The 27,701-nt window shown below is 36.8% G+C and overlaps 1 protein-coding gene across 1 annotated transcript in view; it reads right to left on the reverse strand.

The window, feature by feature from the left end:
* Window positions 1-535: 535 nt before the first annotated feature.
* LOC127866002 (poly(ADP-ribose) glycohydrolase-like) overlaps window positions 536-27,701 on the reverse strand; it is a 29,249-nt gene continuing 2,083 nt past the window's right edge. The window contains exons 3-16 of the mRNA XM_052406179.1: window positions 27,356-27,454; window positions 26,299-26,421; window positions 25,695-25,763; window positions 24,813-24,887; window positions 22,779-22,874; window positions 22,465-22,625; window positions 21,841-21,923; window positions 20,841-20,977; window positions 19,709-19,856; window positions 19,148-19,226; window positions 16,703-16,811; window positions 15,924-16,029; window positions 15,449-15,580; window positions 536-2,923 (exon numbers count right to left, since the gene is read on the reverse strand). Coding sequence (XP_052262139.1) covers window positions 2,622-2,923; window positions 15,449-15,580; window positions 15,924-16,029; window positions 16,703-16,811; window positions 19,148-19,226; window positions 19,709-19,856; window positions 20,841-20,977; window positions 21,841-21,923; window positions 22,465-22,625; window positions 22,779-22,874; window positions 24,813-24,887; window positions 25,695-25,763; window positions 26,299-26,421; window positions 27,356-27,454 — 1,719 coding nt within the window. The 3' untranslated portion in view covers window positions 536-2,621. The remainder of the gene's footprint in view (window positions 2,924-15,448; window positions 15,581-15,923; window positions 16,030-16,702; window positions 16,812-19,147; window positions 19,227-19,708; window positions 19,857-20,840; window positions 20,978-21,840; window positions 21,924-22,464; window positions 22,626-22,778; window positions 22,875-24,812; window positions 24,888-25,694; window positions 25,764-26,298; window positions 26,422-27,355; window positions 27,455-27,701) is intronic.

The following is a 27,701-nucleotide window of genomic DNA, read 5'->3' on the forward strand; positions in this document are numbered from 1 at the left end:
CGCTTTATAATTTTCAGGTTTTTAAATCTTCAAAAGATGCATATAATGGCTATATAAGAGCATGGCAAATGTTCAGTAATTACTGTTTCATCACAAATATTATAACTAAAACGAAAATTTGGGAATCTGAAACAACTTTTTTCAATTTTGTCAAATTACCAAACCGTGAAAAGGCTCCTTTAAGGATTATCATGAAATGGGACCACCGTCTCTTTAAAGAAGAATAAGAGTCCCTAGATTCTCATTTATGATTTCATGCTTACAAATCACTTAGAAATCAATTCCTGTCTCAATCTGGTTGCAGAAACAAAATTAATGAAACTCAGTCAATATAATACTTTCTGCATAAATGTTTCAATGGCGAAAAGACTATAAAAATCAAAATAAATGCATGTCACATAAAAATATTTAAAATAGTTGTTTAAAAAAAAAATCTTAAGATGGTAAGCTCCTTAATCTTTGTGAAAGAATTCAATGAAACGGTTAAGATTTAGTTTCATTGTTTTTTTTCTAACTTATATACATGAAGAGTCAAAAGCTCTAACAAAGAAACCACAAGTCACTTTGTCAATTAGATTTCAGTTGAAGAAGTAGGTTAATATAAACCAATCATGTAATGCATTTTATTGTACGAGTTTATAAATACATATTTTGATTGTATGTTTATCTATATATAAATAACGTCTTCTTAAACACAATAATAAACGAAACACAAACACTACCAAAAAATGGCCTTGTTATGAAAATTCTTCTCAATTGACCTGATACAAGGAACATATTAACAAATACCTTGACCATCTTGTTTGTTGTACAACCTTAAAAAATCTGAACAATATTAGCAGGAAGAGATTTCTTTTTTCATAAATACAAGCAGGAAGATTTTTATTTCATAAATACAATCTTTATTAACCTATTTAACAAACCCAATTGTGACTGCAAAATATCCTTGTCCTTCCTTGATTTCTTATATCATGTTATACAACAGGGCCATGATTTTCCTTCAGTGCTCCCCTGAGGTTATGAAAACCCATTGTTTAAGACTTTTCTGAACGAAGGCACTAAGTAAGAAAATTATAGGAATGATCTAAACAAGACACATTCCACTCTGCTTATTTCAAACAAACGTTGCTGATGGCCAGAATGGACATTTGACTTTTAAATATGACCTTGCATTTGAGACATTACCCGATTTAAGCAACAATTTAAGTCATTTGTGGTAAAGTGTTTTAAAACTGAATTAGTGTATGAAAGCCTGGACAAGTTGTCCGTTATATAGCTAAAACTAACCTTGGACCTCTAAGTGTGGACTGGTCCTCTAATGTAGGAGACAGATATAGCACACAATATGCAAAGTGTCATAAGTGGTAAGTTATCTTAACAACCATGATGAATAACAAATTTACAGTCAAAGAAGCTGCTTTATGGTAAACTTAGATCTTTGAAGTATGACCTTGACCAATGAGGGAAAGAGACAAGTGCAACATGCAACAAAGCAAAGTTATAGATGACAGAGGAATTTTTAAGCTGTTGTATGGGTAAAGTGTGACCTTGACCTTTGAGGCAGAGAGATGAATGCTAGACATGAAACTGCATCCCCATATAATTGTCATTTGCAGTCAGTTATCTTAAAATAGCATGCTGAATGACAAAGATTTAACAAGCTGTTTTATTATATTTAATTTACACAAAGGGGCAGCAACTACAGTTTAGACGAAAAGATCAGAAACATTATATTGAGTTGCACAATTTAATATAGATCTACACGTTAATATGTTTAAAAAGTGTAAGCCCTCTATTACTTCTTGAAATACATGCAACATAAGTGAAAAATGGATTCTTTCATATAAATAGGGTTATAACTAAATTTCTGTCTAAAACCTGCAAATCAAAATATGGAGGGGCACAAGATCACAGCTGGTCAATATGTTGTTACAGTTTTAGTCCTCTCAAAGAATAGATTTTTTAGTTATGTACAATAAAGTTAAAAAAATGGCTGTTTTGCTTATAAAGCGGGTCCAAAACTCTGTTTAAGTAAAGAAAAATCCAACAAAAAGAGGGATTTGTGCAATTTAACATGCTGGTTAATGGTTGTTATGATTTTAAACTTTCATCCCTGTAGCACAAATACATTTTTGGTTACGCCCAGCACTAACAAATTGATCAGACAGACAAAGGCACATTTACATGCCCCCTTCCTGTTATCAATGCATGAAGATGCAATAATTCACAGCATTAGTTAAAGCTAGTACTATTTAATATGGCTCAATTTTCGCCTAAAAACTTACATATTTTGTCTTAATTGGAAATCAAACAAAATTAGTTTGTAGAACCCAGATTCATGGGCAGAACCAATAGCTGGTGGAACTGTTTATACAAGTAAAATAGTTGCAAAACAAACTCTCTTCACTATCTCCAACATTAAAGGAAAGGTAGTTGTTGTTATCAAGAATATGTTGCCTGCACAAGAGGCCATTATGCACTCAGAAGGTCTGTGATCTTATATTAACGATAAGAGAAATAATAACTTTCAGTTCTCATAGAAAAAATCCCTCTAAATCTCAATACCAATGACAACATTCAGCTATGACAACATAGTTACTACAATCTGAGACACATCACCATTAAGGCGTATTAGCTTTATAGTCTATGGAATCGTCCCTTTTCAATTTCTTCTCCTCCGACACAACAATATCATCATCATCGTTATATTCTTCGCTACCAAATTCTAAACTTGCTGGATCAATCGACTGTGCGTTGTGACTCTCTGGTTGACTGGCCAGATCTTCATCCTGCAATTGGTCTATGTCTGCACCATCTGGCGAACCCAGAATGTATTCATAGAGCCCCGGCCCAGTCCTCTTGGTCCATGATGACTTCTGAAGAATCTTTGCTCTGTAGCTATTAATTACTTTCAGCAATTGGTCTGTGAATAGATGAAATTATTAATTACGAGTTAATGATAGGTAATATTGTCCGATATTCTTGCATAAAATCAAATTAACACAAGCAAGACGACAGACTTCTTTTTTTATTGTTCAATGTTCAAGCTTCATTCACAGAAAACTTTTCAATACATGTTCCTACATCAAGGATTACAAAACACATCTAACTTACACATAAAAACAAGGTCTGAGAAATGTAACATAAGTCATCTTATTTTAAAAAAACCTGTAAGAAAAATTAAGAAAGTTGCTTCAGAACATATTCCAAATATTGATTATTACAAAGACTTATTCATATGATCAAATATCTGATTTGCTCTACATATATTTAGTTACCAGTAAAATTATTAAAACATGTTACATTTGGCATAAATTATAATCTTTTACTACAAGTAACTCTAAAGACACCAAAAGCATAATCCACCTGCACTCAAGTCAACAACAGTAGTCGCGGGCAAACTACTCAAAGAAAAATTACTTTGTACGTTGTTAAATATAAACAAGGGCTGTTTGTATTACATGCATGCCTCCCATATGGGCTGTCAGTTGTAGTGGCAGCCATTGTGTGAATACGTTTTTTGTCACTGTGACCTTGACCTTTGATCTAGTGACCTGAAAATCAATAGGGGTCATCTGCCAGTCATGATCAATGTACCTATGAAGTTTCATCATCCTAGGCCTAATTATTCTTGAGTTATCATCAGGAAACCATTTTACAGTTTCTAGTCACTGTGACTTTGACCTAGTGACCTGAAAATTAATAGGGGTCATCTGCCAGTCATGATCAATGTACCTATGCAGTTTCATGATCCTATGCGTAAGCATTCTTGAGTTCTCATCTGGAAACCATTTTACTATTTCGAGTCACTGTGACCATGACCTTTGACCTAGTGACCTGTAAATCAATAGGGGTCATCTGAAAATCATTATCAATGTACCTATGAAGTTTCATGACCCTAGGCGTAAGCATTCTTGAGTAATCATTCAGAAACCATTTTGCTGTTTTCAGTCACTGTGACCTTGACCTTTGACCTAGTGACCTGAAAATCAATAGGGGTCATCTGCCAGTCATGATCAATGTTCCTATGAAGTTTCATGATCCTAGGCGTAAGCATTCTTGAGTTATCCTCCGGAAACCATTTTACAGTTTCGAGTCACTGTGACCTTGACCTTGTGACCTGAAAATCAAAAGGGATCATTTGCTAGTCATGATCAATGTACCAATGAAGTTTCATGATCCTAGGCGTAAGCATTCTTGGGTTATCATCCTGAAACCATTTTACTATTTCGAGTCACTGTGACCTTGACCTTTGACATAGTGACCTGAAAATCAATAGGGGTCATCTGCCAGTCATGATCAATGTCCCTATGAAGTTTCATGATCCTAGGCTTAAGCATTCTTGAGTTATCATCTGGAAACCATTTTACTATTTCAAGTCACTGTGACCCTGACCTTTGACCTAGTGACCTGAAAACCAATAGGGGTCATCTGCCAGTCATGATCAATGTACCTTTGATGTTTAATTATCCTAGGCCTAAGCATCTTGAGTTAACCGGAAACCATCTGGTGGACTGACCGACAAACCGACCGACATGTGCAAAACAATATACCCCCTCATCTTCGAAGGGGGGCATAATAATTGATAACAAACACAATTAGTGAAATATGTCCCCTAAAAACACAATGTGCTTTTGGCCATATTTGTACAATTAATACTTATGCTATTAACAAATGGAATTTCAATTGTTGTTAATCAATATCGGTACACATTAATTGACACACATCACTAGAACAGTCAATGAAAATGACAAATACACCCCCAATCAAAATTTTCATGCAAATGCAAAACTTTGGTATTAGTAAACTAAACAACAAAATATTGTCATTCCCTACTTTAAATTGATCACAAATTAAGCCAAAAAGCTCTTCACATCCATTTATGGAAAAGCTTATAAATCTGTAACAAATAGTGTGGCACATACAACAAGAGCACCGCATAACGGGTGTGGGCCACGCTCGGCTGCGAAAGCATGTCATAATTTTTTTTTGTAGGGGTCACAGTGACCTTGATCTTTGACCTAATGACCCAACAAGAGATGTGTTTGTCAGAAACACAATGCCCTACTGCGCCACATTGAAATAACATTTCTATTTATCATTTGGCAGGTTTAGAAATCATCTCCCTTTAAAGGTTTTTACTTCCCTTGAATTTTGTCCAAACCAACTGAGGGGGGGGGGGGGGGGGGGGGGGGGGGAGGGTCTCACTGTCAATTATGACCATGTCAGACATCACTGACAACCAAGGCCTGTGGTTCAAAAGACATCATAGCCAGAGATGATCATGTATCTATGGACATAAGTCCACAGGTATGTAATGAACATCAAAGAAATGATAATTATATCATTTAAAAAAAAACTTTGACAAATCAATCATTTGGGTCATAAATAATGCAAATAATAAATCTGTACAGTAACTGTGAAAAGAACTTTTATTCTTGGTAAGAAAATATATAATATGAGATTTATAATTATATAAATTACTTCCCTTTAAAATAATTGTCTGTATTTAATCTCTATTTTTAGTAGCAAATAATTAAAGCCACTACCGTGATTGTATATTCACCACTCAAAATGTGCAGCTCCATGAGGTAAACATGCATGCCAAATATATAAAGTGCCTATATATAATGTTCAATATTTAATAATTATCTCCCTTTAAAGCTTATTACTTCCCTTAAATTTGTATTTTTTATCGTAGACCGTAAAGGATGACCTTGACCTTTTACCACAATGTGTTTGTCAGAAACACAATGCCACCTACTGCGCCGCTTTGATTTATTTAACAAAAATATATACGTGGGCAGGTCAGATAACTATGTCCATTTAAAGCTTATTACTTCCCTTGACTTTGTTTTTTCGACCCTAGACCTCGGAGGATGTCTAGCTGTGCAGTTGAAGGATAAAAGTGCGGTCCTAACAGATTATTCAGGGATGACAATTTCTGTAACATGGATTTTTTTAAAAGGAAGTCTATCTTAAACCAAAAATATAGTTTGACTGGACTGCACAGACTAAACTGGGCTGACACTTAAGGCACATGCAGTAGGCCCTGCTATGCAAGAGCAAGGCTCATATGTTTCATCCTAAGTACAGTACGTCTGATAGCAAACAAGTGAATTTAATATTATACATACATATAAGCAAATTAAGTTTAACATAATGACATTACTTGGTAAAATGTCAAGTCAGTGAGCCACTTGTAAAGATATGCACAATTACATCCATTTAACTGAATATATGTCAATTACTTTATAATTCTAATCAGATGAAATCCAAACTGCAATGAAAAACAATTGCAAGCAAAGAGTAATGTTCAATATCAGAACTGTTTTTTTCCCCTTTTTTTGTGTGCACTACCAGTCAAAACTCCTCATTTGTCCAACAAACAATTCTACTACCTTCAAACACGCACAAAGGGATGACCATTTGCAGAATTCTTATAAGAGCCATTCTTTGATTAGTCTTTTCTATCATTCAAAAATCATGCCACTGCATACACCCAGCTACACCATCACTAGAGGACTGATGTTTAGCACTATTTTGGGAATCTAAAGTATTTCTTCCATGAACTTCATCATTTTTAATACTAGTTCTGTCATGTTGTACATGATTTTCACTATCATACATAGAAGTATGACCTTTTGAACTCTTGCTATGATCCCCATGATTGGTTGAATGATGACCCGACAAAGAGTTTTTATTGCCATGATTAGTATGGGTAGGTCCCGAATTATGGCCCTTTTCCCCGTAGTAAGATTTCTGCTGTCGAGGTGCATGATTCTTATGGTGCCCACCGCTATGCTGTCTGTGTTGATGTCCTGACAATGGTGGTGGGTCCAGCTCCAACAGGGTAAAGTCAGCTCTGACCAGGCCCAACTTGACATATTCAAAAATTTCCTGGTGAACATTTGAACGTTTATACCCAGAAACGCAAGTACTTCCATAGTCACGAATAATCTTCAACAGGGCATCTGAAAAGGAACAGAACAAACCAAGCTTTTTTAAAAGCTTAGTTTCCTCTTGTTGTTGACACAATCTTGTACAATTTAAATGAGTCAAACAGACATTGCTTTACTAACAAAACTACTCAGTAAAACAATTTCTCTATAGGGTTTACAATGTTCCATAACTTTCACTGTCAATAACAACGCAATATCAACAAAATCAGAAGCATACACATGCTTGGTTTCCTTACAATTCACTAAACCAGGCATACATGTCTGAGCAATACCGTAGGTTTCCACGTATAGCGCGCAGTTTTTTACCTCCAAAAATCAAATTAAAAAGTTGATGCGCGTTATACATTGATACAACGCTATCCTGGCTGCTAAATTGGTAAAAATATGTTGTGTAATCGTAAATAATCAAAATGGCCGCCATGTTTTTTTTCCAGAAAACCACCACCCTATAATCTTACTGACTGAGGGGCCATTGTCGAAACAACCATAAGTCGCTACTGGTAGGTATGAACGCTGTAGAAGAAGTTTTGTCAAAATAAATTTGTTTGAATAAACTTGCGGACATTTCTTTGTTTGTGTTTTAACACTTCCTTTTCGATGAATTCCGATGGGGATTGTTGTCGAGAGCAGGCAAAGGTAGGTGCGAACGAGGTCTTTTTACGGGTAACGGTAGGTGTGAAAAGGGATCATTTTGCACTTCGTAATTGGCAGATGATATTGAGTAATATGTGCCACTTGTGACAATATGCAATTGCATTTTGTGTGTATAAATATTCAACGTTCAACTGTGGTGTTTCAAACTATCGTTAGCAATCGCCTGAACTACAACACAGAGAGATATTGACATCGTCCTTCGCCCGCATACCTCAACAATTGTATCCCTGTCTTCTATGCGTAATTCAAATTTACCGGTAATGCCCACGCTTTCCCCGAGGAAAAATCACACGATGTACACTAATTCTTATTTTCTCACGTTTTTCACGAAATGCACGTGGACTGTTAATCTTTTGCAAGAAAATTATAAAATTGTCAGAAAAGTATGGTGCTATGCAACCCCTGCTCCTAATCATAATGACGCTTCCTATTTTGAATGCTTAATTAAGCTTTCCAATGCCCCGGATTATTGGACTGTGTAATAGTAAAATGGCGGCCATTTTCGGTCCGATTTGGTGGTTTTATTGTCTTGAAATATTTTTTTCTCCATTTTTGCATTTAAAAAACAGCCTGCGCGCTATACACGGGTGCGCGCTATACGTGGAAACCTACGGTAATTATGACACTGCAAGATATGATCTTCAAATGTTGTTATCAATCAAGGAACATGCAGTGCTATGTATTAAACCTAAAATACTTTAATACCCATGAATGAAGACACAAATCACAAACAGATTTTGTCTAAACAAGAGATGTGTTACTCAGAAACACAATGCCCCCTACTGCGCCGCTTCGATTAATTTAATTTTTTTTTATATCCCTTTAAAAAATATGACTTCCCTTTTAAAAATGATCTGTACCTGCCAAATGACAAACAGAAATTATCTCCCTTTAAAGCTTGTTACTTCCCTTGGATTTTTTTTTACCTTTGACCTTATAGGATGACATTGACCTTTCACCACTCAAAATGTGCAGCTCCATGAGATACACATGCATGCCAAATATCAAGTTGCTATCTTCAATATGGCCAATGTTAAAATTTTCTGTTAAAGTTTTTAGACGGACAGACTGACTGACGGACAGTTCAACTGCTATATGCCACCCTTCCGGGGGCATAAAAAAATCATAGGGACAAAACTCATCTTAACAATTGTTTAAAACAAATTTTTTAAATAAAATTCATTTTAATTATTAAATACTTACCTGTTATCGTATGCTTATACTTTCCAAGGGGAAATAACTCATCCGGAATTTTAACTGGGAATCCGCCACCTCAATACCGTAATACAGGCCAGGTTAAACATAGTGCAATGCAACCTAGCCGAATTCGGTAACCAACCCTCAATATTCTTTCAATATATATACAAAAATATTAATCGAATAGCGGGGTGGGAGGTGGGACTTACCGATAACAGGTAAGTATTTAATAATTAAAATGAATTTTATTTAAAAAATTTGTTTTAATGTCATAAATACTGACCTGTTATCGTATGCTGATTTTGCAGCTGCGGTGGGAAGGTTCGTATATATTTTCCCAACACAGTAGAACCCATAAACAGGGTTATCAGCTAATGATATCAAGTAATCTTCGTTAAAACGGTATTAATTATGACTTCTCGGACAGAGTAATATGTCTATGTCGTAAAGAAGACACTACCGTTAGTGAAACCACAACAAGCCCTAACGTATACAAATTGTATTGTTGGCACTTCAGAAAACGAAGATAAAAAGATGACAAGGTGGTCGGATTCCTCCAGTAAACAGCTTAGAGCACGTCAAAAAGTGGGGTGTGATTAATATATGCCCACAAAACATACAGAGCTCTTAAATCATGCGGTCAGATCCTAAAAAGGAATGAATCCTTAGATAGGATAAGATTAACTTTCCTTAGTCGAGGTCTAACCCCGAGAAATAGAAGCCGCAGACACATCCCCCCCCCTTTTTGGGGGAAATGAAGAGTGTCTTTGAGAACCTCGAATGGACTTCTGACTAACACTGCTGAGATAGAACTTCAAAGCCCTGATTGCCCAAAGAAGTTTATCCTCATCTTCATGACTACCAGTTTAAGAAAACTTGGAAACTTGAAGGTAGAAGCCATATAGAGGACTTGATATTAAGCAAGGAATCCTGGCTGACACAACAAAGTGAAAACGACAATAGATCTAACTGGAATTGGTCGTATTCAACAGAAAAAGCATGAATTTCACTTCTCTGAATGGTAAAAGCCATAATAAGAAGGAAAACCGTCTTAAAATTATATTGGAACTGTTAATAAGCCTGATGAAAAAGGTTCATAGGGAGCTCATTAAGCATCCCAACATGTTACACAAGTCAAAACCGCTTAAGAAGGTAAAGGAACGAAAAACATAGTGTTGACGTTCCATAGTTTGGATCAGTTCCAAAATAGGTAAGACAGCACAGAGTTGCGATGACTTACACAAAACAAGGTATACGAAAGCATAATCTCTATCCTTTGATGAAGAAAAGAACAAATTTCTTATCATCAAGAAAAAGATGAGAAAAACCTCTATGTATCTAGCAGAGTGATTAAGGTAATAACTATGCTCTCAATTACCCAGTAAAAAAAAAAAAAGAATTTCCATAGAACCTTTATACAGTTCTGATGGAATTATCCTTGCACAAGTAACAAGGATTGAAACTCTAACAGAAAAACGTTCTTCTGTAGAGATAACTAAAAGTTATTAATGGCCAGACATGAAGTGGCACATGTTTGGATCAGTAAAAATATGTCTCAGTGAGATATGATATTTGACCTGTGAAGAAGCTTCCTGAAAATAATTGTACAGGAGACTTAAAAGGTCGTAGAACCATAATCCCATGGTTCATTAAGTATATTTCATGAAATTATGGCAAAAACTCAGTTATTGCAAAACTCACCAAAAAGGCAAGATATTCCAGTTTATGTCAATGGACGAATGTATAACAATCGCACACCCTGCTGGATCGATTTCTGTGAACTGCATTGTTGACGTTGTTCAGCATACCGGTATACACTGCGATATACGATCGCATAACGCTAATAACTAGCGTTTGATGATAAACAACATTCTTTGATATACAGTCCACTCGCCGATAACGGGCCAGTATACAGAAAACGCATGAATGTAAATAAATCAAGCACAACTATGTACACCATGCAACTCGTCTGCAACTTCACTGCCGCGCACGCGCAATTACATTATTGAACCCAACGGAAAAATAATTCGAAAGAAAGAACTGCAGGACAAAACGTCCAACAGGGCGTTGAGACGAACTGGTATGAGAAAGACGATAGAGAAAATTTGTTGTTCTTGCAAAGAACGAATAAGTTCCTGATTTCCAGTTACAAGGAGTGATAATATGATCACCTCCGTGTCTGTAAGTAAACCACGACCGATGTGTGATAGTTGAAACCATCACAAAGGAATCGTGAAAATGTGTTGTAAATGAAAAACAGCTAAAAAGAATTTTCGCTTTTCAAGATGTAGATGTGCAGGTGATATTCGTTAGGATACCACATAATTGAGAAAATCAAGATACGTTGTTCTATGTGATCGTCCATAACCTTATCTGCTCACATCTGTATAAGATGTAAGGAAGGTTGTGGTAGAATAAACTATATTCTTGCCAAGATAATCTTCAAGTCTAGACACCACTGAATAGTGATAAATAATGACAAAAAGATGGAAATCTGTGTCATTAAATAATCCCGAGATTAATACAATTATCTTAAAAATAAAGCTGAAACGGACGTAAGAAAAGACGTCTCAGCAGAAGGACCGGTGACCGGACCGGTAAATACCGACCGGTGACCGGAACCATTTGTCCAGGATGGGTGGGCAAAGAAACCACGGCAAGCCGAACTTTCCCACTCCAAACACACTTGAAAATTGGTAGAATAGGACAGTGTTTAACACTTATAAGTTTATGACCTATCTACAGAATATAGCCTCTTCTTGAACCAATAACAGGCGCCTTTAAAATCCTGGATAATACAGGTCGCGAAGTCATCGATTTGCGAAGTACGGAAATATGATTGATAGTGGTACCTCCGGAATCGGAGGTGTGATGGCAGAAAAAGGTGAAAACCCTAGGGGTAACCTTAAGCGGGTCCACGCTTGCCGGTAGAATGCATGGAAGTCTTAAATTCTGACTTGATTAATCCATTTACTTCAAGACTTCTAACCGGGACGAATTCCGAAAGGAATACGACCAGTTATAGGAAGACGGCCTGTTATGGCCAGAAGTGTAATAGAAGAATAACTTTAAGATGAGGTCCCTCCAGATCCTAGGATCTAAGATCTGAGTTCAATAGGTCCTAAGCCATCTACAAGACTGTAGCCGCTATGCGGTCAATCTGATAGGCGATCCTATGTATCAAAACTCGTGTTGATTCCAGTAGCTTGAAAATATGCACTGCCGTAGGAGCAATAGAAAAGCAGAAGTCGATACAAATGTCGTCTTGCTAATCCTGCTAGCGTCATTAATGTGTCCCAACTGTTCCGTGACACTGACTGCAAAGTCTGTAGCCGACAGGTAAAGGCGGTTAAAACAATTCATCCTTCGGGTCTCGAACATAAATTAATAGAGGTCAAATAGTAATGTTCGACCTCAATGCTAGTCTCCGAGCCCACTTCAGCCGATCTATCTGCAAGACCAGTAGTCTGCATGTAGCCGGTTGAGATAGAAGTACAAATAACAGATATAGCATGATTTGGTAACCGTCGCCAGTAGAACATCAGTATTGAAAAACACAAAAGTCATGTAGATTGTTGAATCCATAAAATATAGTATTCAATACAATCATAGCCAGGGGTATACAACTATGTAATGTAGACGATACCCGTGATACTTAAAATTGACCGATGAAAACACAGTGGAATACCGGTAATTGGTAAGTGGTGACCGAACCGGACCGGTCAATGACCGGTAACTGTAGCCCGGTGAACGGACCAGTCATAATATGACCGGTGACGTTACCAGTTAAAGACCGAAAAATGGTGGAATCCATATGGTCTGTTATCAATGTCAAGCACTGCTCGGAAAAGAAGATCATGCCAAAAAATCCAATCCGATGGCGATGAGACATCACTTATTCTGACCGGTGATCAGTGATCGGTGATATGACCGATGAATGGTGACCGATGTCCGGTGATCGGGACCGGTATAATATAACTGCGTCAGAATGGAAATATCTGGTGCAGAAGAATGACCATCCACGAAGTCATCTGATAATGTTAACCGGAAAACAACGGTAGATTATCAGTATTAATAGGCATAAGTGTCCTTGTAGTCGTAGTGGAGAAAAGAACAGCTTATCCCGAAGCCTGAATGTTAAACGAACTAGTGTTCGTATACAACTACGGCTCGGTGACTGCAACATGTGTGGATGCCATAAGAAGAACCATCACACGTGGAATGGAGACATGATATTCCTAAAGGAATAAAATGGAGAACGTCGATATGACCAGTAGGTTCATTAACGCCTACGTGAGAAGTGGCGACATCCATATAACTTCGATGCCGAAATATTGTTCGGCTACGCTGGAAATATTGTCTTCTACAATATTGTCTTCGTGAGCATTGACATGATCGCTTACGAGCGTATCAACGCCGAGAACTGCTCAATGAAGGAGAGGTATGTTCGATAACTATCCAGTGGTGCTCAATGCAGTCCGCTGATGTCTACGTAAAGGTTGACGACGTCCTCGTTTCCTGCGATGTCGAGATCTGGATCGGCCAAGATGTGGATCGGCTGCGATGAGACCGAGATCTTCTAGAATAACGTCTCCGTGAGTGACGACGTGATCGCTTACGAGAGCCGCGACGATGAGAACTGCTCGACGAAGAAGAGCGTGTCCGATGTCTAATCCTTGATGAAGACGATGTATTCAACGAAGAATAGGAGAATAATTCAATGAAGAAGACCGAGTTCTTCTTCTTGACCGGTGACTGGTGTTATCGGTGGCAGGCCTAACTGATGACTGTTGACCGTTGACCGGTGACTGGAGCGGTGATCAATGACCGGACCGGTGACCGGACCGGACCGTTGACATGACCGGACCGGTGACATGACCGGTGACCGGACCGGTGACATGACCGGTGACATGACCGGTGACCGGTGACCGGACCGGACCGGTGATCAATGACCGGACCGGTGACCGGACCGGTGACATGACCGGTGACATGACCGGTGACCGGACCGGACCGGTGATCAATGACCGGACCGGTGACATGACCGGTGACCGGACCGGACCGGTGACATGACAGGTGACCGGACCGGTGATCAATGACCGGACCGGTGACATGACCGGTGACCGGACCGGCCGGTCAGACGTCGATCAATGGTCCGTGATCAACGTCCCCGGTGACGTACCGGTCATATCATGACCAGTGTTGTCACCGGATAATGACCGTATGGCGGATGCCAAATGGTCCGGCATTGGTCAATGTCCTTGACCAATGCCATCGGGCAAAGACCGGCTGACGGGTGTCGCCATATGGTCTGATGTTGACCGACTGTCTAAGAGACTTAGCATAGTACGGTCGCGATCGTGCCCGATACCCGGTGACTGATACTGCAACTATCATCCATGATCTGCGAAGTCACCGGGTATTTATCCACTCTTGTTTCTGCGACCATCATGTAGTCGAATATATGAAAAACAAGAGCAAAGCATATTCAACCATAAACTGGTCACAGACCAGATTATCATACGGCACATAAAATCATTATTTGACCATAATGAAAATTATAATAATACTGCCGTAGATCATAAATTAAACAAAAGTTTAATTCAAAACAGATGAAAAATAAAATGACGATCAATTAGATTGTCATACGGAACGTTAAAATCATTATTGCACACAATGGCAAATGATAAACAATCTGTCAATAGAAGAACACGCTTTGCACGATCTCGTAACACATTAGAAGAACATGCTTTGCACGTTCTAGCAATGTATTAGAAGAGCACGTTTTGCACGTGGTCGTTCGCGCCTGAAAACACCCAGCATGGTAGAAATAAACCATTGTTCGATAAAAACAAGCATGGCTTACCTTTTACAAATGAAACAAAATCCATTAAATCCACACAAATTAATCCGAATGAGAAATAAAAAGATAAATAACACAATTTATCTATTCAAAACCCCAATCAACCAAGTGAAAAACAATATTTTAATTCAGAGCCGTAAAAGACACGTATACACCTGGTTGATCCGGAAAGAATATTGAGGGTTGGTTACCGATTTTTGGCTAGGTTGCATTGCACTATGTTTAACCTGGCCTGTATTACGGTATTGAGGTGGCGGATTCCCAGTTAAAATTCCGGATGAGTTATTTCCCCTTGGAAAGTATAAGCATACGATAACAGGTCAGTATTTATGACATTAAAAGGTGTTGACATTAAATAAATTTATGCAGTTTTATTTTTGTTTGATCACTTATTATTGTGGCATTATTTGGTTGACAATATATGTATTAATATAGCTTGGCACCACAACCAGCCAAAGACTGGACAGTAAATTTTGCTTATAGGGTTCTTGATCATCAGTTTAATGTGTCCATGCTACCTCTGAAGATATGAATAAGCAGCGCTTTGGGAAAACAGGGCTTAACACATGCATGTTAAGTGTTGTTCTAGATTAGTCTGTCAGTACACGCAGGCTAATCATGGACACCACTTTTTGCCACAACTAGATTTTTGCTAAGAAGAGACTTCTGTTAAACAAATAATTCAATAAAAGCGAAGTGACGTCCTGTGACATGCCTTAAGCCCGTTTTTTTTAAGGGCGAGCCTCAAATACAGTAATGATAGGCTAGTCCTTACTAATTGATAGTGGATTGTCCGACGTTAGATATTTGTGAAGTTCGTAGATGTCATCCCTTAGCTTTACATCGTCAAACGTGAAATAGCAGAGGTCCCTGCCTGCCTTAGCTGCTGCCATCAACTGTATAAGAGCTGCAATGAATGACAATGAAAAGATTTCAAAATGCATGAAAATATAACTTCTTCCTTACTTGTGGGAGAGTATTTCCGGCACATGAGAATTTATTTAGATGATTTATTTATTTACTTCTGTAGTGTGGAACGCAAATGACTCATGCATACGTCAACACGTTTCAATTACCTTAAAATCTAAGCCATATTTCACAAAAATCCTTTTATGACTGATGGACAGACTATCTGACAGACAGATGGACACAAGCTTATTCCTATAAGCCCCCTTTTGGCAAGCATTGAAAATTAGGAACATTAATTTCTTTAGGGACTGTACTCATAACAGAGTATCCATTGTATTCACCTTTGAGTTGTTTGTCCCCTCCAAAGGCCCCGCAGCCCCAGTTTCCTGTACACACAGCTGGCAGCTTCTTAATGTTCGGGTCAACACTGGCAAAGCCACAATAGGCCTGTTATGTAGAAGTATGCCATTTGAGATTCCAATGTATAGTTAACATGGGCCTTGCTCTTGGAAAAGGGAGCTTAATGCATATGGGTTAAGAATCGTCCCTTATTGGCCCAAGCATTCTGCACAGGCTAATCAGGGTTGACACTTTAAGCTTTTATGGAATTTATCGTTTCAAGAAAGGTTCTTCTTAATGAAAATCCATTTTAGGCCTAAAGTGTCATCCCAGCTTAGCCTGTGCGGACTTGAGAGACTAATCTGGGACCATACTTTACACACATGAACTAAGCCCAGTTTTCCCAGAGCTCCTTTAAAATATTTTTTTGATAAATCTTTGAAATAAATATGTTATAAACATAGCAGAAAATTAAAAAATATATATTTCAAGGAAAAAATACACTTCTGTCGTCACAGAAAAGACAAATACATTAAGTTTACCAATAAATGAAGTTAATATGGCACTAAACTTTGACAATTAGAAATTCTTGTCAATTTATATCATTATTCAAATGCATTTTAAATATTGGATAAATGTCTTCTATAATAAAACAAAAAATAATAAAAACAATAGGCATTTTTATTGACAAACATAAAACTCAACAAAGTTTGTTGTTTTCAAAATACCATAACTGGTTGAATTAAATTCTAAACCACAAACAAATAACTAGCTAACTAACCTTGTTAAGTTCCCGCATCACAGACCCCATTTTGAACTGTGACTTGTGGTCGTATATCACCAAGGCATCAATGGCTACCACCTCACATTGTATCCTGCCCCAGATATCTCTGAAGGGAATAAACATGCACACTGACTTGACTATATAGGTTCTGAAGAATAAAAAAAGAATATTATTTATTTTTCAATTAATGGATTATCTTTCTGATAAATTTCAAGAAACAAAATCCTATGCCGATTAAATCCATACAAGTATGTGAAGCCAAACAATAGATTTGAGCCTAGCTCAGGTAAAACCGGACTTAAATGCATGTGCATGAAGTGGCATCACAGGTTAGCCTGTGCAATGCATGTGCGTAAAGTGACATCACAGGTAAGCCTGTGCAATGCATGTGCGTGAAGTGGCATCACAGGTTAGCCTGTGCAATGCATGTGCGTAAAGTGTCATCACAGGTAAGCCTGTGCAATGCATGTGCGTAAAGTGTCATCACAGGTTAGCCTGTGCAATGCATGTGCGTAAAGTGTCATCACAGATGAGCCTGTGCAATGCATGTGCGTGAAGTGGCATCACAGGTTAGCCTGTGCAATGCATGTGTGTGAAGTGGCATCACAGGTTAGCCTGTGCAATGCATGTACGTGAAGTGTCATCACAGGTTAGCCTGTGCAATGCATGTGCATAAAGTGTCATCACAGGTTAGCCTGTGCAATGCATGTGTGTAAAGTGTCATCACAGGTTAGCCTGTGCAATGCATGTGCGTAAAGTGTCATCACAGATGAGCCTGTGCAATGCATGTGCGTGAAGTGGCATCACAGGTTAGCCTGTGCAATGCATGTGTGTGAAGTGGCATCACAGGTTAGCCTGTGCAATGCATGTACGTGAAGTGTCATCACAGGTTAGCCTGTGCAATGCATGTGCATAAAGTGTCATCACAGGTTAGCCTGTGCAATGCATGTGTGTGAAGTGGCATCACAGGTTAGCCTGTGCAATGCATGTGCATAAAGTGTCATCACAGATGAGCCTGTGCAATACATGTGGGTAAAGTGCCTTCACAGCTTAGCCTGTGCAATGCATGTGCGTAAAGTGTCATCACAGGTTAGCCTGTGCAATGCATGTGCGTAAAGTGTCATCACAGGTTAGCCTGTGCAATGCATGTGCGTAAAGTGTCATCACAGATTAGCCTGTGCAATGGATGTGCATTAAGTGTCATCACAGATCAGCCTGTGCAATACATATGGGTAAAGTGCCTTCACAGCTTATCCTGTGCAATGCATGTGCGTAAAGTGTCATCCCAGATTAGCCTATGCAATGCATGTGCGTAAAATGTCATCACAGATTAGCCTGTGCAATGCGTATGTGTAAAGTGTCATAACAGATCAGCCTGTGTAATACATGTGCAAAAAGTGTCATCAGAGATTAGCCTGAGCAGTATGCACAAACTTCTCTGGGATGACACTTTCAGCCAAGATTGCATTTATGCTAAGAAGAGAGTCCATTTAACAACAAGATGTGTTTGAGAAACACAATGTCCTCCTATATGACGTTTGACCTTGAAGGATGACCTTGACCTTTCACCACTCAAAATGTGCAGCTCCATGAGATACACATGCATGCCAAATATCAAGTTGCTATCTTCAATATTGCAACAGTATTCATAAAATAAGCGATTTCGGCCACATATATTTGACCTTGAAGGATGACCTTGACCTTTCACCACTCAAAATGTGCAGCTCCATGAGATACACATGCATACCAAATATCAAGTTGCTATCTTCAATATTGCAAAAGTATTCATAAAATAAGCGATTTGGGCCACATATATTTGACCTCTGACCTTGAAGGATGACCTTCACCTTGACCTTTCACCACTCAAAATGTGCAGATCCATGAGATACACATGCATGCCAAATATCAAGTTGCTATCTTCAATATTGCAAAAGTATTCATAAAATAAGCGATTTGGGCCACATATATTTGACCTCTCACCTTAAAGGATGACCTTGACCTTTCATCACTCAAAATGTGCAGCTCCATGAGATAAACATGCATGCCAAATATCAAGTTGCTATCTTCAATATTGCAAAAGTATTCATAAAATGAGCGATTTTGGCCAAAATATATTTGACCTCTGACCTTGAAGGATGACCTTGACCTTTCACCTCTCAAAATGTGCAGCTCCATGAGATACACATGCATGCCAAATATCAAGTTGCTATATTCAATATAGCAAAAGTTATTGCAAAATGTTAAAGTTGGCGCAAACAGACCAACCAACCAACAGACCAACCAACCAACAGACTGGGCAAAAACAATATGTCCCCCACTACTATAGTAGGGGACATAAAAATACATCACAAGCGGAAAGTGTCATCCAAGATAAGCGTGCAAAAACTAAAGGCACATGCATAAAGCCCCATTTTCCCAGAGTGCAGCTAATGTGCAAGATACCTTGGTGTGACATCTATATAGTCTTCCTTCCATTCAAAAGTGCTGGAGTAGCCAGTATAGTCGCTGAACCTCTCACAGCCTGCAATGGACGATACATCATTATCATCAGCAGCAGTAAAAAACAGCAGTGTTGTTGTTGTCATCAGAATCAGCATTAACATCATCATCACGATCATCATTATCATTAATATCACCTCATTATCAAAAACACAGTGTTTCCATTACCTCATATACTAATTGTGTGTTATCAATGAATCAAGGTTGTTTTTTTTAGAAAAACCTCAGGGGAAGAAAATGCCTTATCCCCCTTACAATGGTCAACTATATCCCCCTTGCAAGGGTCGACTATACTCTTCATTTGTATGTAGAGTTTGTAACTATTTGTAAAATGAGTTTGACATTTAAGGGGAAGAAATGAGCTAAAAGGAGGAAAAACCACACCCCTGATGACTACCAAGTTCTGTGTGTTTTTTGGCAAACATGTGTCTCCTAGAGCTCTCCAAGATAAATAATGATGACAGATTACTATGACATGCAATATGGTAAGTTCAAATATGCTACCCGTCATGATGAGACACTCATTCTTGTCAAGGCACTCAGTGAACAGTCTGGACACCATCATCTCAGGGCAGATGAGAAAGCGTATCTCCTCCTGTACACACCCATTACCCAGCACCCCTCCTCCCAGAAACATGTTCGCAAAATCAACCTGAAATATGAAAAAAAAGAGCCTCTCTGTGGGACAATAGGCTAAATGTATGTACTTAAAGTGGTGCTTAAAATCAGCCTCTGCACTGTACACAGGCTTATCAGGGACGACACTTTCAACTTTTAAAGATTTTGTTGTTTAAAGAAGGTCTTTTTGTACCCCAAATCCAGATCAGGCAAAAAAGTCTTGTCCATGTTAATCTGGAAGGACACTTTCTACAAAAATGAATTTTCCAGAGACCATGCTATATGCGGATAGAAAGCTTCACACTCAACCCTTGCTATGTACTTATACTTTCATTGTACCAGAAATGATCATTATAGGAATTAAATGTGAGTACTCGCTTTTAATGCTGATTATTACTTTAACACTGTTCTTATTTCGTATACATGTGTGCTTTTTTCAACCATCAATACAAACTATATACTACACTCAAAAAGAAACACTGTATTTACTACTAGTTTTATCAGATTCATTATGAACTCATCTAAAAATGCAAAGTCAAATTGTGTCATATTAATTTATACTGTGACTGATATCTGCAACAACAGTATACAATCTTAAAAAAATATTTTTGTAGTGAAATAACAATTACAATACGGTTTTTTCTTTTTCCAATACATTGACATATTATTATTGACATATTGTTAATGGCATCGTTTTATGATTTGTAGAGGGCAAGCAGTTGAAATCTGTTTTACATGTAATTGATTGAAGATTCAACAAAAAGCAATTGAGTCTAATTTTTGGTGTAAAATGTGTCTAATTTTTCATGTTAAAATCATTCTTCCAGCAGTAAAAGATTGTTAATGAAAACAGAAATATATTTTAGACCTTACTTAGACCTTACTTAGAAACAGCAGACAACACTTGAACTATATTCAATGGTCAAGCAAATACCATTAATCTTAACTCAGTTATGACAGAACTCCATATGTTCAGAGTTTACAAAAATTACAAAAAAAAACTATTTCTGCCGCTGACCTGCAGCAATCCCTTCCCATCATCCTCAATGGTGCCCTCGGATGAGACGTGCAGCCCTCGCAGGGTTGTCTTCTCATCGAACCATATAGGCAGGTCCTTGATACACTGTCTGGTGAACGTCACCGTTCCCAGTGGCACTGCAAGGTCATACAGCAGAGTCAATGTCAACTTATTGACATTGTGTTAACAGTTATTTTTATTTTAAATTATTTTTGGATATAATAGATTGATTGAACCTTTCAGGTTAGAGGCAGAGATTGTCTTTGTAAAGTCCAGTCACTACAATTATATGAACACATACAATAAATATAATACTACTCATCCAAAACCCACACTTACTACATCACAATGCATTTAAAATGTTCTTGGAATACAAATTTTCTTGGTGATCACAATTAAAATCATTGAATGAAAAATATCTTATTTAAATGTCAGGGGTGGTATTCCAGAAACATCTTAAGTCATTTCTTAAATAATTTTACTTAAGTTAAAAAATACAATGTTTTGTATTTCTTTACTACATAAGGAAACACTTGTGTTTTTGGTATTCCTAAAATAACATTGACATAATTGTGTTATTTACATGTATATCTTGATGCCAATCTATTGCAAAATGAAATGAAACGCTAAAGAAAATTTCCCAATTTAAGGATAAGAATAAAATTTATCTTAAGATGCTTCTGGAATACGACCCCTGATCTCTTTGCTTTGGTAATTTTATACCATACTTGTCCATATATGGTACAATTTACTGTACTATTAGTTCCAATTGTACCATGAAATGTAATGCCATTCATATTTCCTCAAAGGATGCAATTTGCAACCAAGTCACAACTTGTTACATAATGCAATTTACTTATTAATATTAAGTCAAGCTGGTTTTAATTAATTTTGCCATAAGGTATCAGATGCATTCATTATATAAACTTATTACAGTTGTGCAAAGGAAGATTTAAAAATAATTCAACAAGTGATTGAAAAAAAAGGATCCTACACTTACTCTTTTTAAAAACTCTGCGGAAATAATGAAAAATGCATCTCAACTTTTCAAATCTCACAACTGATGGTGGGCCACATAACAGCCTGCAACAATCAACATACTTTCAAGACATACAATGACAGAAAATATTATTCAACTCACAACCAAATTTAATTCCTTATTTGATATTATAAATGGTACAAAATATCCACAAGATTTTTAGGAGTATTTCATGAAAATATAAGAATGCTTCATTTTACAATATAGTTTCAAAGTTGTCAACATAACAACTTCTTTAAAACAAGAGCACCACATAGCAGGTGCCAACGCTCTGCTGTGGGTGCAGTTTTGAATAAATAAAAGCTTGTCAAAAGTGACCTTGACCTTTGACCTAGTGACCCAAAAATGGGTGTGGCGTGTAGAACAAATCAAGGTGCATCTACATAAGAAGTTTCATAGTTGTATGTCGAAGCACTTTGATTTTAGAGCCTATGTTAAGGCGGACAACAGATGACGAGCTGGCTATGACAATACCTGGGGTTTTCTCCGAAAACAGCTGAGCTAAAAATGAAATCAATATCACTGCATACATGTTCTATTCTCAAATTAAGGATTGTATATAACTTCTTGTCATGTCATCCATACGTATTAAAGTTGATGGTTGGATAGTTGAAGAACTCTGATGATCTTTTGCGGGAGTTGCGGCGTGGAAACGTGCAGAAGAATGCATTGGCCAAGAGGCAACCAATCTGCTGCTGACTCAAGGTCACACTCATGTTGGTGCCCCTTTTTAACAATGGAATAGGCTGTCAAGAAAAAAAAACATCATTAAAGTAACTATGAGAAAATCTGGCGAAATTAAGTTTGAATTTCATTTACTTTACAGTGTGACAATATGTGACAGCATTGTTCAAACACTTACAGCAATTATATTATGAGATAATCTTAGTCATACATACTGTTGGACACAAATGCGGCAGCTGCAGAGCCAGATTAGCCATCTTTCTAAGTATACCCTCACTGGAAAAGAAATGCTGCTTTTCCTCCTTTGAAGCCTGGGGTAAACAGGAATTTAAACATTTGAGCCTCTCTCTGGGAAAACAGGGCTTAATGCATGTGCGTTAAGTGTTATCCCAGATAAGCCTGTGCCAACTAATCAGGGACCACACTTTCCGCCTATATTGGATTTTTGTTTAGAAGAGTTTTCCTTTAAACAAATAATTCCATAAAACAGGAATTTTTTTGTCCCTGATTAGCCTGTGCAAACTGCACAGGCTTATCTGGAATAAGACTTATCACACATGCTTTAAACACCTTATTTACCAGAGGAAGGCTCATTTTAAAAGAAAATAACAATGTGAACCTCATTTATCTAAATGTTTATGTTTCCAATTAGAATACATGTCCAGTTTGAGAATAAGTATGGACTAGCAGGGGTTTCGCTGTCAATCGCCATTGGCGCCAATTGCGCTTAATTTTTAAAAGTGGCTCCTGTTTTGAAAAGTGGCGAATTAAAAAAAATCGGTAAAATCCTATCTGAAAATGTACTGCAAATCGAAAGCACGTGACTGAGCATTAGGGGCCAGCGTCTGTCAGCTGTAAATATTGATTAACGACGATGTAATCGACCTACAGTGCAGAGTGCAAGCACTGAAGCGTGTAAGTGTTACAAACGGTGTTTTTACTGCTATTTTCAAGTTTTATGGGGGTTATTATCAGATTAACGGCTCCTTTATGATATTGAGCAATAAATTAAGTAACGCAGGGACAAACTGTCACGACGATCAATAATTATAATGATTATTACGGCCGCTATTTCTTTAATCAAAACTATAGGGCTGGCAAAAGCATTTAATTTCTCCACAAAAACAAATAAAAAAACTTGTTTCAACAGGTATTTGTGAGCATTTCTGTTTAATAGTTTCATTATTATATTGTTCTCGGAAGGTAATATTTTGATTAAGATACCAACAATTTCTGAAATAAAAAGTATATCATTCATTCAATGTACAATGTACTATATTCGGATATGTTAAAATTCGGACATTTAAAGATAGGGATATTTATGTGTTGGTTTGTTGTTGATAGTTTGTATAAATATGTTTTATGTTACTTCAGACAACTAGAATGGATGGTGGCAATTATCTGGGCCTTTCTGTCAGGAAATAGACATGCAAAACATTCATTTAATTGAACCTGGAAATCATCCACCACTTACAGAAAACGTTTTAACAACAGAAGCAGATATCATGTCCAAATGACCAAATATAACTGTGTAACAATTTAAAGTGAGATGCTTTATTTAGTGGTGTTTTATAGTTTTATATTTCCTTTTCCCTTTCAAATGATGTACATTGGTGTGATTCTATGTTTAAATAATTAATTTGGAAACATTTATGCAGCATATTGTTCAATACATTGATGTTAACATTATTACAGTATATTATTTTGGTTATCTGTGTTGTTTATCAAGTTAAAAAAAAAGTTATTTATATGCAAATTAAGCTTATTAAGACTTATGAAGGTACTTATTTTTTATGTAATACACATGTAATATACTTTTTAAAGTGATAATATAGTCAATAACATTAATTTAATGTAGTAAGGTTTCTTTAAATGATTGTTCTTATTACCGGTATTAACTATTAAGATTGCAGTAACCAACAGTTTTCACGCCACAAAAAAGTGGCGACTACTTCTTTTGGGCCAGTGAAACCCCTGACTAGGGATGAATTTATGAAGTTCTGAAAAATTTTATACCAGTAATTAGCGTTTAAAAGTTATCTAGACAGTTGGCATAAAATTACTGACTTAATAGATTTGTTGAACTAATTAACTAATCACTTAATTTAAATACAACACAGAAACATGCGACTTTAACAAAATAGCATGTATATATACGTTAAACTTAAAACATCATAACCACTTAATTTTTTATGTACAAACATGAAAAAATGATACAACCAACTGTCAGGATCAACATGTAAACTTACCACATCAAAAAACGAAATGAATGTTTTGAAGTCCCACTTTTCATAATACTGGTTATTATATTCCAAGACCTTTTCCTGAAAAAAACAACACCAACACAATAATATTTTACTTACATATCATCCCTAAACATTTGTCAAGCAATATATGTCCCCTACCGGCTCCACTATTGTCAGAATTTATTTTTTATTTGTTGAATGAATTTTTGATGTAGGGACAAAATTAAATGCACATGCATCATGTCCATATTGCCATCTATCCAAGTTTCAAGTTTCATGAAAAAATATGAAGAACTTTTCAAGTTATTGCAGGATCCAGAAAAGTGTGACAGACAGACAGACGCACAGAGCGCAAACCATGAGTCCCCTTCGGTGAAACCGGAAGGGGACAATAACATACAGACTTCATTTTGCTACTCATTAGAAGGTAAATAATCTTAAGTTAGTAAAACTATTTCGAAATGAATGTGCTTCTTTCAAGGTAGTTCTTAATATAATAACACTCTTAACAACACTATTGTCAAGCAATATGGTCCCCTACTGGTGAAACTCCACATTTGTCAGAATATTTTATTTTTTTAATATTTGTTGCCATAGCTATCAGAATTTTTGACGTAGGAACAAAATGAAATGACGTGCATAATCTCCATATTGCCATCTATCCATGTTTCAAGTTTCATGGAAAAATATTAAGAACTTTTAAAGTTATCGCAGGATCCAGAAAAGTGTGACAGACTGACTGACTGACTGACATACTGACGGACACACAGAGCAAAGACCATAAGTCCCAACCGGTTTCACCGGTAGGGGACAATGAAAGCATTAAACAGAGAATTTAACAAAACTACTAATAAATTAATTAAAACTGAATAAAAGTTAACTTACAGCAAAATCCTGTGGACTTTCAATTTCAGCAATGAGCACTCTTTGTATTAGATCCCAGCGTTTTAATATCTGGAAACACAAACAATATTTAAAGAGAGGATATTATGTGGTTTTGGGAGATTATTGATCCTAATTCACCAGTGATCAGAGAAATTAATATTTTTATGAGCTGATTAAAATCGACAATCTACCAAAATCTATTAATTTTCTTTTTTTTATGCTTTCAACCCTTTGTTTACACTATAAAAGGGATATACTGGATAATTGTATGTGAATAATACTAGTACGCTGTCAAATTTACGCCCTCCTTTCACAATAAGGCTGTGAATAATGAATTTTAGATCAACCAAATTTCACTATGGAACAACGGAAATCATCAAATAAAACCATCTCTTTACTAAAAAATCCACTTAAGAGCAACAAACTGCTAGTAAACTGCAACTTACAAACACAATGCAACTAACAGATGCAAATTCCAATTTTGTAAAATTTAAAATGAGGAATCAAAAAATTAACTTGTACAGTAAAGTTTTTAATCGTAAAATTCTATGCAAACCAATTTAAATGATTATGCAGTGTAAACAATTCAAATTCTGCAGCTGACCTTGTTGTTGACAGGGTATTCGTTCATGTTGGAACAGGGCATCCTCACATGATATTGGTCCCACTTATCCAGGAAGTTCGGGAAGACCTTGGGTGGCTTAGTGCTGTTCGGGTCATAGGTGAACTAAAAACAATATGAGCATTGTTTTAGAAAAACTGGGCATAATGCATGTGGGTAAAGTGTCCTCTCAGATTAGCCTATCCAGTCTGCACAGGCTTTTCAGGGATGACACTTTCTGTCTACACTTGCTTTTCATAAAGAAGAACCTCCTCTTTAATAAAAAATTGTATAAAAGCTTAAACTGTAGTTCTTAATTAGCTCTAGGGACTGCAAAAAGCCCAGTTTTCATAGTATACAAACACGGAGCAGCAGTGAGGTGAAATTTATTGCATACACTCTAAAAGTTACTTCAATAAGAACCAACAGAGAAAATATGAACTGAATTATGTGCATTGTCATGACATTAGAGTTGAATTGATTTTAATTTATTAAAAGTGAAGCCATTCCCTTTCCCAAAGCAAAGACCAATACTGAGCACTTGATTGCAATAAAGAAACTTCTGAAGTTACACAGTCACAATAAACAACTGGTTCACAAAATGTACCTTAAAACTGTAAGTGGCTGTTCACACTGACATAAACCTAGGGCTGTGTTGACAATAATTGTATATATTTCAGCAATTTAGGATGTTTCAAAATAACTTAATTAATTCAAGACACACCATTGTGTGGATATCCTTTTTTGAAAAATAAAGCAATTTTTATTTTTTTTGGAGCACCACTTTTTGAGATTATCGCAAATTATAATTGTCCACATAACATTGTGGATTGAAGCAATATATGGCTGTCTAGAAATGTATTTGGCCAATTCAAGCTATATATTTTTGTTTGAAACATTTTTATGTGATTTCAAGAAATGTTCAAGTGCTGGATTATCACTTCATTGGATTTTAGCAACTTTCTGAGGCTGGGAACCATACACTGTGGATTTAAGCTACATATCAGTGTTTGAAACATCAACTTTGTTACAACAACATGTGTGGGTTAAAGCCACTTACTGGTGTTTGAAACATCACTTTGTGAGTTTCTGTGGGCTTCAGAGGGCCATGAGGTGCACCTGTATCTGCCAGCTTGTTCAGTATGTGCATTGGAGTGCCCTGTAAACAATAAACAAGAAGGTCATGATGACCCTAAAGCGTTCACCATAGTTCAAGGGTCAAAGACTTGAAGGAATGACATAGCTTTTTGATCCCACTTGTCTCAGATTAAAAAAATGCCCTTAAAATTGTCAATTTAAACATTCTGAACAAATGTATTTAATACATGTAAATAGATCTACCATAGGTTATTTTGGCTTCTTTACAAGTACTCTTTATTTCGTATATGATAAGAATTCAATTTGAA

Source organism: Dreissena polymorpha, chromosome 2, assembly GCF_020536995.1.
Source record: "Dreissena polymorpha isolate Duluth1 chromosome 2, UMN_Dpol_1.0, whole genome shotgun sequence".
NCBI lineage: Eukaryota > Metazoa > Mollusca > Bivalvia > Myida > Dreissenidae > Dreissena > Dreissena polymorpha.